Source organism: Phacochoerus africanus, chromosome 7 (assembly GCF_016906955.1).
Source record: "Phacochoerus africanus isolate WHEZ1 chromosome 7, ROS_Pafr_v1, whole genome shotgun sequence".
Taxonomy (NCBI): Eukaryota; Metazoa; Chordata; class Mammalia; order Artiodactyla; family Suidae; genus Phacochoerus; species Phacochoerus africanus.
In genome coordinates this window covers 85,899,220-85,918,881 of record NC_062550.1, presented here as the reverse complement: position 1 = coordinate 85,918,881, position 19,662 = coordinate 85,899,220, and the positions used below count along the sequence as shown (strand labels likewise).

The following is a 19,662-nucleotide window of genomic DNA, read 5'->3' as shown; positions in this document are numbered from 1 at the left end:
GTTACTGTGCTTAGTGAACAAATGGTTGCTATAAAGTCATGTTAATAATAATAACAAAAGAAAACTTCGACCTGTTTTAAATGGCGTATTTCTTTAAGTGTATAATTAGAAACGTATGCTAGCTGTTTGGAAATTCTTTTCCAATGCCTTTTAAAATGAATGTTTTTGAATCAGCAAGGTGTTAGATTAAAGAAACAGAGTGTTCTCTCCTATCCCTGTTGTTGAGAACACCAACAGCTTGATAAAGATATACTGGAACAGAATGCTGCTTCTGAAGACTTGACCAAGCTCTCATCAGGAATGTGTGGTTATGGACCATCATAATGGTCGTTTTCACTTTCAAAATCTTATTTGCACCCAGAACTAAGGGTATTACTGGTATGGTCTAAAGTTGGGTTAAATGCAGTATAACTTTTTGAGCCACAGAAAAATATGGGGAAAATTTTGGAGCAAATACTTTTTCTCTCTTCAGAAATTAGTCTTGGGCACAATACTGTCTCATAACTTCCCAATCAGCATTTCTGGGATAATGTCAGGTTTTGGACAACTACAAAAACCCAGACCCAAATGTGCAAACCAGATTTCAATTTCTTCTCCACTGACATGAGATTTAAAACAGCAACAGGAATATTTCTAGGTCAGTGTCAATATGCAGTCACAAATTACCAAAGTAAGAAACAAATTGGAGAGCATGGGTGTGCGATTTTGTGTTTTTTGGCATGGAAGAGACATTGAAATATTCACAACATACAAGCCAAATCATAAAAATAAAATGAGACTTATGATCCCATCAGCTTGAACAAGTAGGATTTAGTCCTGACATCTTGCAGATTTGTGATATCCTAATTTCTGCTTCAACAGTCCTAAATACAAGTTTCAGAATATAAGCACAACTTTTTTTTTTTCTACAGTGTTTGTAAATGAAGCAATCCTGAGGAAAACTTAATTTCAACAGAAGAAAAACCTCTTAGACATATTTATAAACAAACATGGAAAAGCTAAAACTAGGGGACACACACACACAATCAATTCTCATATTATTTATCAGGAATGAGAAGGGATGACCAATAATTAATTCCCCATTAAACATTTCCTCCTATCTTAGTCTAATTTAAACATAGTTTACAGAGTTCCTGTTGTGGCTCAGTGGAAACGAAATCTGACTAGTATCCATGAGGACGCAGGTTCGATCCCTGCCCTTGCTCAGTGGGTTAAGGATCTGGCATTGCTGTGGGCTGTGGTGCAGGTCGAAGACACAGCTAGAATCTGGCGTGGCTGTGGCTGTGGCTGGGGCCTAGGCTGTTAGGCTGGCAGCTACAGCTCTGATTCAACCCCTAGCCTGGGAACCTTCATATGCTGTGAGTGCGGCTCTAAAAACACACAAAAAAAGTCTATGTCAACAAAAGTTTTTTAAAAAGAAAAAAACATAGTTTACTAAGAACAAAGTTTACTAAGGAAAAAGAATATCATACCATTTAAAGTAATTGAACATATTTAAGTTTAACAAAAAAAACCATAAGTTAGAAAATGGTCAGATAGCCTATACGCAAGATCTAAAGAAACAGAAGGTGAGAATTCTCAGTGCTTACTCAGGATAAAATATATACCACTACTGAAACTAAGAGGTAAAGACATCTCATTTCTTGAGAATGTCTTAGAGTCATCTTATTAATTTACAAATAATTAATAACCACCATTTTTGAGATAGATTATACTTTATTTTTTGAAATAAATTAAAATTTATTAGAGTATAGTCGACATACAAAGTTGTATTGATTTCAGGGATACAGAAAAGTAACTCAGCTATACACATATATATATATATCCATTCCTTTTCAGATTCTTTTCCCATATAAATTACCACACAGTACTGAGTAAATTTCCCTGTTCTATGAAGTAGGTCACTGTTACCTGCCTATTCTGTATGTAGTACTGTGTATATATCAACCCCAACCTCATAATTTATCCCTCCTGTCCCCTCACTCCCACATCTTCCCTTTGGTAAATAAAAGTTTGGTTTCAAAATCTTTGATTCTGTTTCTCCTTTATAAATTTAAATTCTATTGTATCATTTCTATTAGATTCCACATATGAGTGATTTCACGTTGTCGTTCTCCGACTTCACTTAGTACGAGAATTCCTAGGTCCATCCATGTTGCTGCAAATGGCATTATTTCTTATTTTTTTTATGGCTCAGTAACATCCCATTGTATATATGTACCAGATCTTCATCCAATCCTCTGTCAATGGACATTTAGGTTGCTTCCATATCTTGGCTATTTTAAATAGTGCTGCAATGAACACTGAGGTGCATGTACATTTTGAATTATGGTTTTCTCCAGGTATAAGCCCAGGAGTGGGGATTGCTGGATCATATAGTAGTTACATAATTAGTTTTTTAAGGAACCTCTATACTGTTCTCCATAGTGGTTGCACCAGCTTACATTCCCACAGTGTAGAAGCATTCCTTTTTCTCCACACTCTCTCCAGTATTTATTATGTGGACTTTTCGAGGATGGCTATTTTGACTGGTACGAGGTAAGAGCTCATTGCAGTTTTGGTTTGTACTTCTCAAATAATCAGTTATGTTGAGCACCTTTTCATGTGCTTCCGGGCCATCTGTCTGACTTCTTTCAGAAATGTCTGTTTAGATCTTTTTTTTTTTTTGTCTTTTTAGGGTCACACCTGCGGCATTTGGAAGTTCCCACACACTGTGGTGTCGGCCTACGCCACAGCTGCAGCCACACCACATCCCCGCTGCATCTGCGACCTACACTGCAGCTCATGGCAATGCCGGATCCTTAACCTGCTGGGCAAAGCCAGGGATCAAACCTACATCCTTATGGATACTAGCGAGGTTCATTACCACTAAGCCACAGCGGGAACTCCATTCTGACCATTTTTTAATTGGGTTTCTTGTTTTTTTGATATAAAGCAGTTTGGAATGTTTGTATATTTTGGAGATTAATTCCTTGTTGGTTGCTTTGTACATTTTTTCCCCATTCTGTCCTTTTGTTTTGTTAATGGTCTCCTTTGGTGTGCAAAACTTTTAGGTTTAATTTGGTCTCATTTATTTATTATTTTATTTTTTTGCTTTTTAGGGCCACATCTGTGGCTTTTGGAAGTTCCCAGGCTAGGGGTCAAATCGGAGCTATAACTGCCAGCCTACACCACAGCAAGAGCAATGCAGGATCCAAGCCGCATCTGTGACCTACACCACAGCTCACAGTAACACAGATCCTTAACCCACTGAGCAAGGTCAGGGATTGAATCCGCACCCTCATGGTTCCTAGTCAGATTTATTTCTGCTGCGCCATGACGGAACTCCTATAATGACAAATTCTTACGAATTCTTTGGCCTATCTTAATGCTTTTAGGGTCCTCTTCCCATCAAAGAGACTGTTAATGGGAACCATGTCAAAATTCCTTCACCCTTGCCTTAAATTCAAAATCTGCTTATGAAGGGGTAAAAGAAACTCCTTCTAATAAGTGGTAATAATATTTTAATGTATTAAATAACTAAATTGGAAGTTGCTATGGTATGTGACTTTCATCTGTACTTTAAAGCATGTAACAGTTTATACCAAACATCTACAGGCTAGGGGTCAAATCGGAGCTATAACTGCCAGCCTACACCACAGCAAGAGCAATGCAGGATCCGAGCCGCATCTGTGACCTACACCACAAATTTTATACATGATTATTATTATCTACATGATTATAAAATTTTACTAAAATAAAAAATTTACCTCTTAACAATTTCCTATCTCTTAATTTTGATTCCATAAGATACTTATTTAAGGTATCTTCTGAATAGTACACTTGAGTAAAAAATTTTTATTGGCATTATGAATGAAAAATAAATTTCCAGTTCCTCAAAAACAAGAACTATTCCTCTCTAAAATAAATTAACAATACCTACACATCCCTGAACTGTGTGAGACATGTTAGGCATTTTCATTTACCTTTACTTAATCCTCACAGTAATTCCATGAGACAGTGATTCCTATCTTCATTTCATGGAGGAAATGCAGCTTCAGAGAGGGCATTAACTCTCAAGAATGGAGGGTTTATAGAAATTTATTTAACTCTTATACTCTTCTGATTAGATCATGATGTGTCACAAAAACAGGACATGGGCCTTACACAACATTCATTTCAATCATCTTGGAAAGGGTGAATGTAGTTCCATCGTCACTAGGTGACATCTCAAAAACATTTAAGTTTGATAAGAACGGTGAAAATTTATAAAAGGCAGAGGTTGTTAAAGGTATTAAATTCTACATCATTTTTCACACTTTATCTCACACACAGCAGATGTTCTGAGAATGTTGAGAGGTCTAGTCAAAAGGAATTTGCATATAATAAATAGGGTTGAGTAACATAATCATATTTTAAAGACACTGAAAACTATTTCTTTTATTAAATTGAATAATAATTCTCTATAATTACCAAGGAAGTTGTAATAAGAGTCCTCCACATATAGACTGCTAACAAAAAAGCATATGCTCACACACATACGTTCAACCACTTCCAGAGTAATACTGAGAGGAGAGATCTTTTTTTCCTTTGTAAATGTTTGTGTCTTTGAAAATGAGGAAACTAGCATATATGTAACGTACAGAAGAGAGGATACACTTTGGACAATCCTGTGACAAAAATCAAAAGCATTATGTTCCGTAATTATCTCTTCTAGAGCTGCTGAGTCAACTGTAGTCTTAGAAGATGATTAAAAAAATACCCACACTGAGAGAACAGAGTAGGAAAATAATTTTTCAAACCATCAACATTTTATTTAACAAAAGCAACAAATGGAACATTTCTAGAGCTGGCAGTGTATATTTGATATAAAAATAAGGAATTCTCCAAAATATGTACTAAAAATACAGTTTTATCGATCTAAAGTACACAGAAAATTCATTTTACATTTCCGTCACCCAAAACAACAGCTTGTGGTCTCCTCCGATTGCACAGAGTGGGAGAGTTCTATGCCAGGAAAGGCCAGATCCAACAGCTACAGAACCAGTGAGGATGGGCTATAAAAATATGTGAAGAAGTAAAGAAGCTCAATACATTATTGACATTAACAAATAAAAACTACCTTTCAAAAATAAGAAATATGATTGATAAATTATTTTTGCTTATGTGGAAATAGAATTAAAAAATGTGCTCCCTCATAGACGAAATACACATTATTTGTTTGCAGCTGGCTGGAATGAAGGATACAAATAGAATCTATGTATAATCGGTGCAGTCCAGACTCAAACATTTTTGCAGTATAAACCAATCAAGCAAGCAAAATTATTGTACTTAAATGAAGGCGGAAATAAAATGCCTCTTACATGAATATTGGCAAAAAATCTATTACCATTTGATTTAAGCATCAAAAAATGCCGTCTCCTTCTAATTTAAGCAGGTAACAGACATTCATAAATGTTTTTGGTTACATATTACAAATCCGGGGGCTATAAGTGGAAAAGTACAAAACAAATTTAAAAACACATATGCTACCAAACATCTCCACATTACCTGAGAGTGCCCTAAATGATGAATTTGAAACTGGCTTGCCATTTTGCCAGGATAACCAGTGGTTGCAAACAAGTTTTCATTAATCATGGACCATCTAAGAAAACATAAAGCATGAAAATTAGTACAGTATTCTACAGGTAACTATAAGCTTTTCTAAAATAGGTTATTTCACACCTGGGAGTTAATAAGGACCTTCTTCCCCTTCTCACCCAATGACAGATGCAAGACTGAATTTCTTTACTGCCTTTTTCATTTTTCTCTTTCTTAAAATATTTTAAATTATGAGTCCCTTGAGGGAGAGAGTTTTTAAGAAATAGGTTATTTCTTTTTTACACAAAAATAATTTTATAACCCTAAATTTGATAATATGGCTTTACAATGAGACTGAGAATTTAGGGAAGTGATCATGGGATACTTTGTTAAATTTCGCTAGGTTAGCAGTTCCTTTCTTATAACCAAAGGGCTGATGGTATTTATGACAGGAGATACAAACAAGGAATCAGAAAATATTTCACAGTATACTACATTAAAAAACCCCACACATTTAATGTTCTTATTGACATTTGTCTTAAATTTGTGATAAACTCATGAGTTTAAACTCCCTGAAATGATGTAAACACTTAGAATACATAGATGTTTAAGGCATTACAGACATTGGAATACAATGAATCAATGAATCAACAAGTGTTAATGGAGCTCCAGCCACAAGCCCAGCACTAAGAGGTGCAGTGTGGAGCTGTAGGAGGGAAAAAAAAAGATTCCTTGACAAAAAAAACAAACAACAAGACACAAACGGCTAAAGTCTACTTAAAATTTTAATGTGTGGCAGACATTATTAGTTGCTTGTCCAACAGCCATTCTACCTTTTTTTCTGCTAACTGAACCCCACCGATGTTCTGGCAGTATGTCTGACCCCAAGGGATGAGACATAATTGCTATAAGGCTAAGGCAGCCATCCCCAATTATGAGAGTGCTCCTCCTTCTCCTTTCAGGATAACGTGGTAAGAGGCGATGATGTCTGGAACTCTAGTGGTCAACTGGTGACTGTGAAGCAACAAGCCCAAAGCCTTGCCGCTGAGAATGGCAGAGGGAAAGTCTGAATTCTTAATGACATTGATGAGCTACTAAACAATCCTGAGACTACCTCCTTCAGACTTGGGTACAATTAATTCACTGATTAAAATGCGTGTTTGCTTATATCTCTGAAATCAGGACGTACCTTATCATCTATGGCATTCTTACATTTAGTCGAATACATTTCTTTCTTGGGAGTACATAAACAGTAGTGTTCCCAGTTTCTACAATTTTATTGGGGGTATTTTAGATTTGATGAAATACAGTATATAATAAAAGTTCTACTTTTTTTTGGTCTTTTTTTTGGTTTGTTTTTGGTTTTGTTTTTGCTTTTTAGGGCTGCACCCATGGCACATGGGGGTTCCCAGGCTAGGAGTCTAATCAGAGCTACAGCTGCTCAGAGCTACAGCTGCTGGCCTAGCCACAGCCACATCAACACCAGATCCAAGCCGAGTCTGCAACCTACACCACAGCTTGCGGCAACAGTGGATTCTTAACCCACTGAGCGAGGCCAGGGATGGAACAGAAACCTCAGGGTTCCTAGTTAGATTTGTTTCCACTGCGCTATGATGGGACCGCCCCCCCCCCCCCTTTTTTTTTGTCTTTTTAGGGCCGTACCCGCAGCATATGGAAGTTCCCAGGCTCGGGGTTGAATTGGAGCTGTAGCTGCCGGTCTATGCCACAGCCATAGCAATGCTAGATTCTTAACCCAGTGAATGAAGCCAGGGATAGAACCCACAACTTCATGGACAGTAGTCAGGTTCCTTACTGCTGAGCCACAACAGAACTCCTGTTCTACTGGTTTTTAGTCTCCGTTAGTAAATTTTCCTGAAGCTGAAAGCACAATAATGACTGTAATATATGATGCAATATTATGTAAAAAATGAATGAAAAAGAACAAAGTACACAAGTATGTTAATTTAACTGAAAAAAGTTGCAGATACGTAATATTCGACATGTTTTCATTTAAAGAACAATAATGTAGTTATTACACCACTTATATTTTACATCTTTATCAGCACAAAAATAAGAAAGCATATGCTCCCAATTGTTGGGGTGATATTGGTAGAGTGGCAACATGTTTTGTTTTATAAAATTTTTCCAAAAAAATTGGAAAAATCTTTCACCTAGACCAAAAGACAAAAGCAAAGCGTTAGGAGAGCCAAATATCCATACATTTATAGAACAATCAGGGGAAAAAAAAGAGAAAAAAATCAGTGCAAAAGAGAGGAATAGGAAAGTATTTCAGGTGCTGGCACAGCACAAAGTAACCAAACTCAAAAAGTCAAATTAAAACCCCAACAAAAATGGTACATTACCTGAATAAGCAGGCTCGATCCATGTGGACAGGTCTCTTATCTTGAGGGTAACTAAAAGACAGTAATTTACTTTTATGAATTACGTAGTGGTCTCAAGTAGAGGAACCTAAGTTTTAAAAGTTATTTTCTCTCTTAAGGATACAATGTCCAATATACTTAAACTGTGATAAAATTCCAAATAAGCACTGAATTAAAATAGATGAAATATGATAAAGACATAAACATGATTTAGAACCATTAGAGAACACCCTCATTCAACAGGGTCAGTGTTTTTCTTCCTTGTTAAAGATAAGTAAACATCGCTCAGATCAAAGCTCTCCTCTGCATTATTTGTTACTCTTGAAGTACATCTATGAAACCCTCATCTGTTAGGTGAAAACTCATAGCTCAGGCCTTTCTAGAGGAAAGACTTGTCTTTGCTCCACTGTGTGGCCCGGATATACAAGAACAGCTCAGTGGATCATTCAGTAATAGTGACTGATTTTTTTTGGTAAGCAACTAACAAATATACTAAGGAAGTAGTACCTGGAACGAGTAATATCCCAAATGAAACAATCATTGCCTGCAACAGCTCCAACTTTGAAGGTGTTTTTTAAGCACCAGTGTGCTGACATTAATGGCATCTGTTCTGATTCGAGAGATAAAATAGCCTGTTGAGCCAAAAGATCATAAAACCGAATTGTTCCATTCTTCTCTGCAACCATCAGCTGTAAGAGAGAAAAATAAAGAAAATTCAAGAACCTAATTTACGAGCCAGAAATTCAATGTCACACGTACGGTAAAATGTTAACATTTGCATATATTACAAATGGGAGATCAAATACAAAGGAAATAAAACAATCCTAGGTAAAAATCTCTATCAAATATTAAAAAAACCTCACAGAAAGCTGGCAAAAGAAAGGCTCAAAAAAACTGGGGACAATTTTAAATGATTGTGTATGATCGCAAAAAAAGTCTAAAGATTCATTCTAGGTAAAGTATATACATACTTTATATATACACACATACATACGCACACTCACACAGTTGAGTATTTATAGTAGTTAGGTTCTATAAAGTTACTGCAAACACTGAATTAGAACCATCGATCCTAAAGGAAATTAATGAGTTCCTGCCAAGTCTCTCATCACATTTTTGTCACCTTATCAGAACATAATCTCATGTTTCTGTTTAAAGACATCTTATTTAATATATATTGACTTACTAACATAGAACGCACAGCCAATAGCACTAACTCTTGCTTATTTATTTTTTTTAAATGGCCACACCCAAGCATATGGAAGTTCCCAGGCCAGGGAATGAAAATGAGCCAAAACTTCGGCAATGCTGGATCCTTAACCCACTGCACCAGGCCGGGGATCGAAGTGACACCTCTGCAGCAACCCCAGCTGCTGCAGCTGGATTTTTAACCCACTGTACCACAGTGGGAACTCCTATACCTCTTGCTTGAACAAAGCTTATTTAACATGTATTTTCTCCATAAGGCATCTCATGGCCTTCCTATACTTAGGAATACTACATAGCTCTTTGGCACTCTGCTTGTAGGCCATTGTACACAGTGGAAGAAATCACCAACAAACTGCATAAAATGTGGCATTAAACAGACCCTGAAGAGGACACTTGTTTACAGTATGAAAGCTAAAACACAAGGCAGAGTGCTGCCTTATTCCCTTAGCTGGGAATGTGCACATTAGCCAAGTTGAATTTTTTGTTGATCTGTGCATGTCTGTGACTGTCAAAGTGTAATGAGTATTAAGTTTGGGGTTACAAATAAATTTTAGTGAGGAGGCAAAATATGGAAATCTGCAAATACGGAATCTGTGAATAATGAAGATCAACGTATACACATATGTATGTGTAAAACACTGTGCTACTTTCAACAGAAGTCCAGGTAAAAGACACGATTCTCGATCTCAAGAAACTTTCCATCTAGGGAGTTCCTGCTGTGGTTCAGTGGGTTAAGGACCTGACACTGTCTCTGTGAGGATGTGGGCTTGATCCATGGTCTTGCTCAGTGGATTAAGGATCTGGAACTGCCTCAAACTGCTGGGTAGGTTGTAGATGCAGCTTGGATCATGTCTTTGGATCCAGTGTTGCCCTGGCTGTGGAGTAGGCCTCAGCTGCAGCTCACATTTGACCCTTAGCCCAGGAATTTCCATATGCCACAGGTGTAGCTATTAAAACAACAACAAAAACTCCCAAAACTTTTTATCTAAGAAGAATTATGAAAAAATAACTAATTGTAGTTTACGTGAAATATGGTGGGATGGAAAAGAAGGAGTAATTATTTAGAACATAGGTAGTCCTTAAAATTAGGGAGTTCTTAACAGAAAAGGTGGAATTTAAAGTTATTCTCAATAATACGAGGTCAATGATTAAAATACAACAAAAACAAGTATAACACTGAGCTTTACATGCCCTGCCTTGTTTAATCCTCATAACCACTATCTGAGGAAACTGCTATCATTAATCTCATTTTTTTTTTTTTTCCAGAAAAGAGACGGAGGTACAGGGTGATTAAAATAACTTGTTGAAGATCTCATCACTAGCCTATGGTAGAACCTGGATTTGAACTAGTCTTGAACCCAGGTCTAACTACAGTGCACATATGTCCTTTATAGATTGTGAAGATTGGTGAGTGGTCTGGTGTGCTATATATACAGTCAAGGGTAGGGAAGGACTAGAAATGGGAAGAGACCAAAGATTTACTTGGACCTAGTAAAATTCCAGAGATTTTGAGTCTATCACTAAAGTCTTGAGAAGTTCAGGTATAACTTTTTTTTGCCTTTTTAGGGCCGCTCCTGCGGCATATGGAAGTTCCCAGGCTAGGGGTCAAATCGGAGCTGTAGCTGCTGGCCTACACTACAGCCACAGCAATGCCAGATCCAAGCCGTGTCTTCGACCTACAGCACAGCTCACGGCAACACCGGATCCTTAACCCACTGAGCAAGGCCAGGGATCGAACCCATATCCTCATGGTTCCTAGTTGGATTCATTTCCGCTGCACCACGATGGGAACTCTCAGTTTCAGGTATAACTTACGAACTATGGATGGGTCAAGTCTATCTGGGCCCAGGATCTAAACTAGGACAGCATGGTAGGTTAAGAGTGCAGGTTCTTTAGTCAAGACTACCTGGTTCTGCCCTCAGAATGATCTTGAACACATAGGGCTAATGGAGTACCTACTTCATAGGGCTTTTGGGGGGTGAGGTACCAGCTAATACAGTTGACTCTTAAACAATGTGGAGAGAGCCTTAGGGTCACTAACTCTCTTTACTGTTGAAAATCCATATGTAATTCAGAGTTGGCCCTCTGTATTTGTGGATCTTCCTGACCCATGGTTCCTGCATCTGTGGATTTGACCAACTGTGGATCATGTAGCACTGTAGTATTTACTATTTAAAAAAAAAAATCTGTGTGTAAGTGGATCTGTGCAGTTCAAATCTGTGTTGTTCAACGGTCAACTGTACATGTTAATGCACTTAAAACTGCATTAGCAGAATAGGCCCTCTATAAATATTAGGTACTATAGTTTAAAGTCAGGTTGAAAACAACATTCTAGTAAAAAAACATTTTATTTTGGTTATTTACTTTTCCAAATCTGGGCTCAATTGTGATTTTTTTTTTTTCTTTTTTGGTTGAAAGAGCAGATAGAGTAAAAAAGTTAAATAAATTTGGGAACTGCTGGATCTAAAAATGTTACAGAGGAATTTTTCTTTTAGGACTTTTCAGAACCATAAACAGTAATTTGCAATGAATTTTCACAGAGGAAGTATCTGAAGTAGTATAAAACACTATAGTAATTGAAGCAGATGGAGGTCAGATCTGTGACGATGTGATTTTTTGAGCAAATTAATCTTTTGGTGCTTCAGTTTTCTTACCTACAAAATAGAATGATGCTACCAACCTGAAAGTATTTTTGAAATTATTTGAGAAAACATATGTAAATTAAGTACTAAGCACAGTTCCTGGCATTGAGAAAGCACTCAACAAATGCTGGCTGTTTAGCAGCATTTCGTTTAGCAGCTCAAACCTCTTTTCTCTTAGGGTCAGAAAAAGGGATGTCCTCAGTCCCAACTCTCTGATCCTGACACCCTAAATCCTGGTTCTGTTATTACTACCTTTGAAGTCCTAGTTCCAGCTGTGGTTTACGGGATTAAGCATCTTTGCTTCTGTAGATCTTTGACTTTTGTAACTTTTACCACTAAGTGCTAGCATTTGCTTTGTGCTTTCCACAGCTCTTTTGTAGTTTATGTCTCACAAGAATTTTATGAGACTGGTGATCATGGATTGCTCTTTCTTCTCTGGCTGCCTCATTTTCATTAAGACCAAGAATAACTGAACAAAAAGTCTGTGCTTGTTCTAATATGGCAGATCCCTGAGAACCACTAGATTGTTTTAGTAGTAATAATAACATCAACAACAACATGCTGCTGAAATTGAGTGCTTATTATGTATCAGGTTTTCTTTTAAGGACTTTATCAGTGCTCGCTCATTTAATCTTCATGAGCTTCCATTTCACAAAATGAGGAAGTGAAGGAAGTGACTGAGAAAGCTTGCAACTTGCCAGAGATCATACAGCTAGCAACTGGCAGAACTGGGATTTGACTCTAGGCAGTTAACTCAAGAGTATGAACTTCTCTTTTTTTGGCTGTGCCTGAGGCACGTGGAAGGTCTCCCGCCAGGGGTCAAACTCACCCCACAGCAGCAACCCGAGCAGCTGCAGTGACAATGCTGGATCCTTAACCTGCTGCACCACAAAAGCACTCCAAGAGTATATACTTCTAACTTTCCACTGTGTTGCCTCTCTAATTCTAGGTTTTTTGAGTTTGGTAGAGAAGAAGTAAAGCTAATATTTAAAGATGCATCTAACTAAAGTAGGCAAGAAGAATCAGATTGAAGAGCCAAAGATTTTTAGAAACAAGCTAAAGCTTGGCAAGGATTACTTGTGATAATAGAAAGGTGAGGAATACACATTTATGACCAAGAGGAATGTGGTCTGGTGACGGTGAATACAAACTTTGTGGATCAGCAGTTAATGAACCCAACTAGGATCCATGAGGATGCGGGTTCGATCCCTGGCCTTGTTCAGTGGGTTAAAGATCCAGTGTTGCCCTGAGCTGTGGTGTTGGTCGCAGACACAGCTTGGATCCTGTGTTGCTGTGGTTGCGGGTGTAGGCCAGCGGCTACAGCTCTGATTGGACCCCTAGCCTGGGAACCTCCATATGCTGTGGGTGTGGCCCTAAAACAGCAAAAAAAAAAAAAAAACCCAAACAAATAAAACAAACAAAAAAACCCAACTTAAAAGACCTACCTAGAAAAATTTGCATACAGTAAAGGAAAATATCAAAGATGATTTTAGGATTTTGAGTTGAAGTGATTTAGAGCAGAAACTTCCAAACATTCTGAAGTCGTGGAAAAAATTTATAAAAGGAGATGGGGTGGTGGAGCAAAATTTTAATTATTTATTTAAGAATAATATAAAGTAACTTAGAACATATAGAAGAAAGGGATCTACAATAATCACAAATTAAGTATTAAGATATAAGTTTTGGGATGGAGATTATAGTAACATCCTCATTTCTTATTTAGGCTTTTTTGTTTTTTTGGGTTTTTTTTTTTTTTTTTTTAGGTCTCGGTTTTTTAAAAGTAACTTATTATATTTATTCACAGAGATATTAGTATTTTGGTAGATTCCTTGATTATGTTCTAAGTAGTCTCACTGCTACAGGGGAGAAATCTAGACATAAATAAATTTAGGACCTGGATTTGGAAGTAATATTTACACATGGAAATAATCTCAATATATGTAATATGAATAAATTCAAAAATTTCACTCATGCACACATACAGAGTATGATTCTACGGATAAAAGACCAACAGGCCCGAAACAAGTTTTCATGGAACGCCAGGGCTCACAGAATACACTTATATGTTCTAGGGCATCTCAGTTCAGGACCACCTCCTCTCTGAAGGCTGTGAGCAGATCTGATTAATCCATTTTGTCATCATTACTCTTAACTTGATTTTTGATGCCAACACTGAAAATTTGTTGCTGTATTTACATGTTTTTCTTGTATAAAAGCCAATGTATAACTCAAAGACAAGGATTTTATTCATTCTTCTCTCCTCTATCATAATAAAGGATACCGTGAAGGTGAGAACTACCCCTCACAAGAATTCACAGATACATGAAGAAGAGTTAGCAGAGGAGAACAAAAAAGGGAATATACATGCAGAGATGGTCAATGGGACTAGAATAATGTACCTTTAAAGACCAAGTGAGCAGAGGTTTAAAGCAAAGTGATCAGCGGTAGAAAAAGCTGCCTTGAGATTAAGAATGGAAGAAAAGCCCATTGGACTTTAAAAATATCACTGATGATGGGGAGTTCCTGTCGTGGCGCAGTGGTTAACGAATCCGACTAGGAACCACGAGGTTGTGGGTTTGATCCCTGGCCTCGCTCAGTGGGTTTAGGATCTGGCATTGCCGTGAGCTGTGGTGTAGGACTGTGCCTACAGCTCCGATTAGGCCCCTATCCTGGGAACCTCCACATGCCAAGGATGACTTCTGAGAAATTGAGGAGATTGAATAAGATTAAAAAGTTAGACCAAGAGACGGGGGAAGAATTTCAAAGGTATACATGATGGGTTCAAACATTCAGAAATAAAAGGTGTGAAGAAGACAGATTAAGATTAAAGGGGGGAGTTCCTGTGGTCCTGCAGTGGAAACAAATCCCACTAGGAACCATGAGGTTTCGGGTTTGATCCCTGGCCTCGCTCAGTGGGTTAAGGATTTGGTGTTGCTGGGAGCTGTGGTGTAGGTCGCAGACGCAGCTGAGATCTGGTGTGGCTGTGGCGTAGGCTGGCAGCTACAGCACCGATTCGACCACTAGCCTGGGAACCTCCATATACCGTGGGTGCGGCCCTAGAAAGACAAAAAGACAAAAAGACAAAAAAAAAAAAAGATTAAAAGGGGGAAACAGAATGTAGTGGTTAAGAGCAAGACCTATGGAGCTGGCTGCTTGTGTTAAATGTCAGTTTTTCTAGTTAATAGCTTTGTGAACTTGGGCAAGTTATTTAACTTCTATGAGCTTTGGTTTCCTTTTTGTAAAGTGAGATCATTGTAGTACCCATCTCATAAGGTTGCATGAGGGTTAAATGAGCTAATGTATGACATACTAACAATGAGCCAGGCATATGTAAGTACTATGTAAGTGTTTGCTATGATTAATCAAGCTTATCTTCTTGTGCAAGTGTAGGGAGAGAAAAGAGTTAATAGAGAAGTATGAAGACATTAGAATGCTATGAAAAGCAGGACGGGCAAGAACTGTCATGAACTCTAGACAGAAGGACTAACTTTAAGAAGACGAACGTGGAGTTTCTAGGGAAAGATAACATAGAGCAATGCCCAAGAGAAAATACTGGCAAATGAGAGAACTCTTGCTGAAGGGCTATCTTCCAATGAAATTAAGGCTAACTGATAATAACTCATTGCATATTTTTAGAATTTTAGAAAGCTTTACTTTGCATAGGAATTGCACACCACTGCAGCTAGCTCCAGTTTACCTTATACCACTGATGCTTTCTGTTTAAACATTATGGCTCATAAGCATGGATTTAATTTTTTTTTTAAACAAATACTGCTTACTAGAAAGACTGGGCATTAATTTTTAAATTGTAACCTATCAAAGGGCATGAAAAGTGTACTCTGAATAAATGCCATTTATAGATGATGATTTTCAAATAAAAAACTAGAGAACTTTTAAGGTTCTAGATTATTCCAAATGCACTTGTACCAACTGAGAGTCTCTGAGGTAGAAAAAGTCACTGATTTTTCTCCTCCATGTGAGCAAGCACTACACATGCATACGTCTTTTCAACTTGATAAAAGAAAGCTAACCTTAAAAGTTTCCTCAGGATGCCAGCACACACTCATTCCAGGGGAATGAAGAACAAAATGAGCTGTTTGTATTCCATCCAAGTTCCAAATCCTAATAAAAGAATAGGAATATCTTGTTAAATAGTTCTGATATTACCACTACTAAAAAAAATGAAATTTCTAAAAATTTATTCAAAGCCAAAACTGATCAACTAGAGATGATAAGGTAAACACCTGCACTTAAAGTATATCTTTTAAAGAAAATTATAACAGTATTATTTTAGACAATGTAAAAGTAGTATAAAGAATTTAAGTTTTCCACACTTAATAATGAAAAAACACACACATTCTCTCTAATTTAGTATAGCAACACTGTAACACAGTAACCAAATTAAATTATTCATTAACTTTTTATTTTGTGGGCAGAATTTTAAGTTTCTAGGCCACTAATCAGCTTGCATTCCTACTTCAGTAGTCACTCCAATTAACATTAATTTTTTTTATGTATGTCTTTTTAGGGCTGCACCCTTGGCATGTGGAAGTTCCTAGGCTGGGGGTCCAATTGGAGCTATAGCTACAGGCCTACACCACAGCCACAGCAACGTGGGATCCAAGCTGCATCTGCGACCTATACCACAGCTCACAGCAATGCCAGATCCTTAACCCACTGAGCAACGGCAGGGATCAAACCTGCGTCCTCATGGATGCTAGTCAGGTTCCTTTCTGCTGAGCCACAGTGGGAACGCTGAATTAATAATAACTTCTACCAGCGATGCTTAAAACATACACCTGCCTGTTCCCACCCCTGCTGTGCCACTGCAGTGCTCCCATTTGTAAAATAGTATATAAAGAAGCTAGTATGAAGTGATGTGAATTTAGGGGGACAGTAATTTCCCATAGCTGCTTATTCTTTCTGCCTCTGGGTTCCCATGCCAGGGTCTACTTCCTACCTTTTACCTTTTCTGATCTGGCTCACTTCCCCAAAGTATTCTCAAAAGGGTCTTGATTGACAGCTATCAGATTAAAGGATAGAAAGACTGAAGGAACAAGCATCTAGTTCTTCCTACTTGTTCCTCAATACTTACAAATCCATAGTAACAATGACAAACCTACTCAATTTCCCTCTCAGGTTTTTTCCAACCCCCAGGGTGGAGATCAAGATTCAGACATCTCAGCAATGGCGCTGTTGTGAGAAGCCCTATTCCCCATCCAGAATGCTAGTTTTTGAGTTCATTCTTCACACTCAACCACTGTTATATCTCACTGGGACAGAGTTGGAGCACAGAGTTGGCATGGTAGGAGACAGAAGGTAAATGGGTGGTTGGCCAAGTATCCACACAATCTGGTCCTTAAGAACTGAATACTTTCATTAGAATGCCTTGGACATTTTCTTCAAGGTTTTATACTTCATATCTCATTAGGAACAAAAATAAAACAATTTCAACAAACTTAGAGAATATGTTTTTAAAGTTGAGGCAAAATTTCACTTCAAAGAAAGCAGGCATATTTATTGGACAATGCCACAATTATTTTGTGCCAAACCACATTACTTCAAAATTTTTTCTTTTTTATAGAAATTATAGGATCTCCAATTTTAAAATATCATAATTACATATGAACTAAAATAGATGTTTTTTAAAATCATTATATACTTGATTAAATAATTCAGACACATACCATTTTCTCTTTCCAAATCAACACTTTTCATTTGTATTTACGACACAGGGAGATGAGTACAATTTAATTGCAGAGGGGGAATCAAATTTACCGCAGGTTTATTCAATTATGTTTCACTTCCCACAATAAATAAGATTATTAGTTACGGCAATGATTATTTCTTTCTTCTCTATTGCCTTTTGCATAATAAAGTGGTAGCCTAGCATGTATTTTACCACTACTGAAGTAGTAGAAATTTGTCTTACAAATTCAGTAAATCCCATGAGAAAATGGTTTAAAGGCCCCATTCCTTTTGATCTTATTCTAATGTACATCTGATTTTTGTTTGCTATTATACTGAATAAATACATACCAGAATATTTTCATGAATTTTTCCTGTCAAATGAAGGAAACGAAAGACGTAGAAAACATGGACAAAGATATTCTATAAAGACAGGTCAATTAATGAAGTATATGCCTGTCTTATGAACCACATTTTAATTTTTAAAGAGCATTTTATACTGACAGAACCCGAAATTGTTTTGGGGAAGGAAAAAAAGATTTAAAAATGATGAGGGTGATCCAGATAACTTTATAGGATTAGGATAAAATGATTTATGGCCTACAATTATATGCTTATTAAATAATTCTCAGCATAACCCAAGTACTGAATATGCAAAATACAACAAATTGGTCTGAAATTAGTTATCATAACTAAATTAGCTACAGATGGTACACTTTACGTTGTGTTATTTCCTTTTTTTTTTTTTGGTCTTTTTTTAGGGCCACACCTACAGCACATGAGTCGAATCAGAGCTGTAGCTGCCAGCCTACACCACAGCAACGCCAGATAGGAGCCATGTCTGCAACCTATACTACAGTTCATGGCAACGCTGGATCCTTAACTCACTGAGCAAGGCCAGGGATTGAACCTATATCCACATGGATGCTAGTCAAATTCATTTCCACTGAGCCACTATAGGAACTCCTTATTTCCCTTTTTGATAGATTCCATTATTAAGCTCTTCTCAAATCCTTTTGTGGAGCTCAACTTATTTTCCTGTGTCTTTACTACACGGCTCATCTAGTTAGTATTAGTTCCATTAGATGAAGTCACATTTCTTTTTTTGGTACTTATTATTATTTTTTTTTACAGTACACCATATATAATAAAAATAGACAAATCTTAAGCACATGACTCAAAGACCATACTTGAAGAAAGCACCCAGGAGTTCCTATTGTGGCTCAGCAGGTTAAGAACCTGACTAGTATCCATGAGGATGCGGGTTTGATCCCTGGCCCGGCTCAGCCGGTTAAGGATCCAGTGTTGCCATGAGCTGCAGTGTGTAGGTTGCAGACAAGGCCTCAGATCCTGTGTTGTAGGCCAGTAGCTACAGCTTCAATCAAACTAGTCTGGGAGTTTCATGCAGGTGCAGCCCTAAAAAGCCAAAAAAAAAAAAAGCCAAAGAGAAAGCACCCAAATTAGGATAGTATTTCCAGAGCACCAAAAGTCATCTGTCATTCCTTCCAGTCATATTTTACTTCCTTGCCTTTTCACCCACCATCCTGATTTCTAACACCATAGCTTACTTTTGCCTGTTTTAAACATCATAAATACAGAACTACACAGAATCTATTTTCTTGGTCTGGTATTTTTCATTCATCATTAAATCTTGTGAGATTTACTAACACGGCTGCAAGCTGTACTCTGTTCATTCTTATTGCTGTATATCGTATTCCATTAATTAAGTACAATGCTATGTATTTACCTATTTTACTGTTGACATTTAGGTTGTTTCCAATTTATGGTCATTACCAATAATGCTGCTACAAAGCTTCCTGTACATGTCTTTTAGTGACTATAGACACACACACTCACGGTGCCCCCTTTACGCAGACACAAGCCCACATCCCCCTACCCCCATCTGCTGGGTTCCTGTTAGGCGTGAAATTGCTGGATAATAACTTAAATATGTTCAATGTTAGCAGGTGCTGTCAAATAGGTTTTCAGACTTACTTTCTGGTTATCTAAGGAACTACGGGTGTAGACCATGTCAGATAAGAGCATTTCTAATGTAACAGGAAAAAAATCATAAATTCGTTTTTTAAATTTGCTAATAGATTTGTTTATAATACATAAAATTACCTAAGAGTTAACTATAACTACAGATGCAGCATACTTTTTGAAGAAGTGGTTTATCACAG

At 37.3% G+C, this 19,662-nt stretch overlaps 1 protein-coding gene across 3 annotated transcripts in view; it reads right to left on the bottom strand.

Annotated features, from left to right (window-relative positions):
• Positions 1-4,768: 4,768 nt before the first annotated feature.
• NUP37 (nucleoporin 37) overlaps positions 4,769-19,662 on the bottom strand; it is a 50,796-nt gene continuing 35,902 nt past the window's right edge. For all 3 annotated transcript variants that reach the window (XM_047788170.1, XM_047788169.1, XM_047788171.1), the window contains 5 exons: positions 15,823-15,913; positions 8,448-8,629; positions 7,923-7,973; positions 5,530-5,623; positions 4,769-5,036 (listed from right to left, as the gene is read on the bottom strand). In XM_047788170.1, coding sequence (XP_047644126.1) covers positions 4,923-5,036; positions 5,530-5,623; positions 7,923-7,973; positions 8,448-8,629; positions 15,823-15,913 — 532 coding nt within the window. In that variant the 3' untranslated portion in view covers positions 4,769-4,922. The remainder of the gene's footprint in view (positions 5,037-5,529; positions 5,624-7,922; positions 7,974-8,447; positions 8,630-15,822; positions 15,914-19,662) is intronic.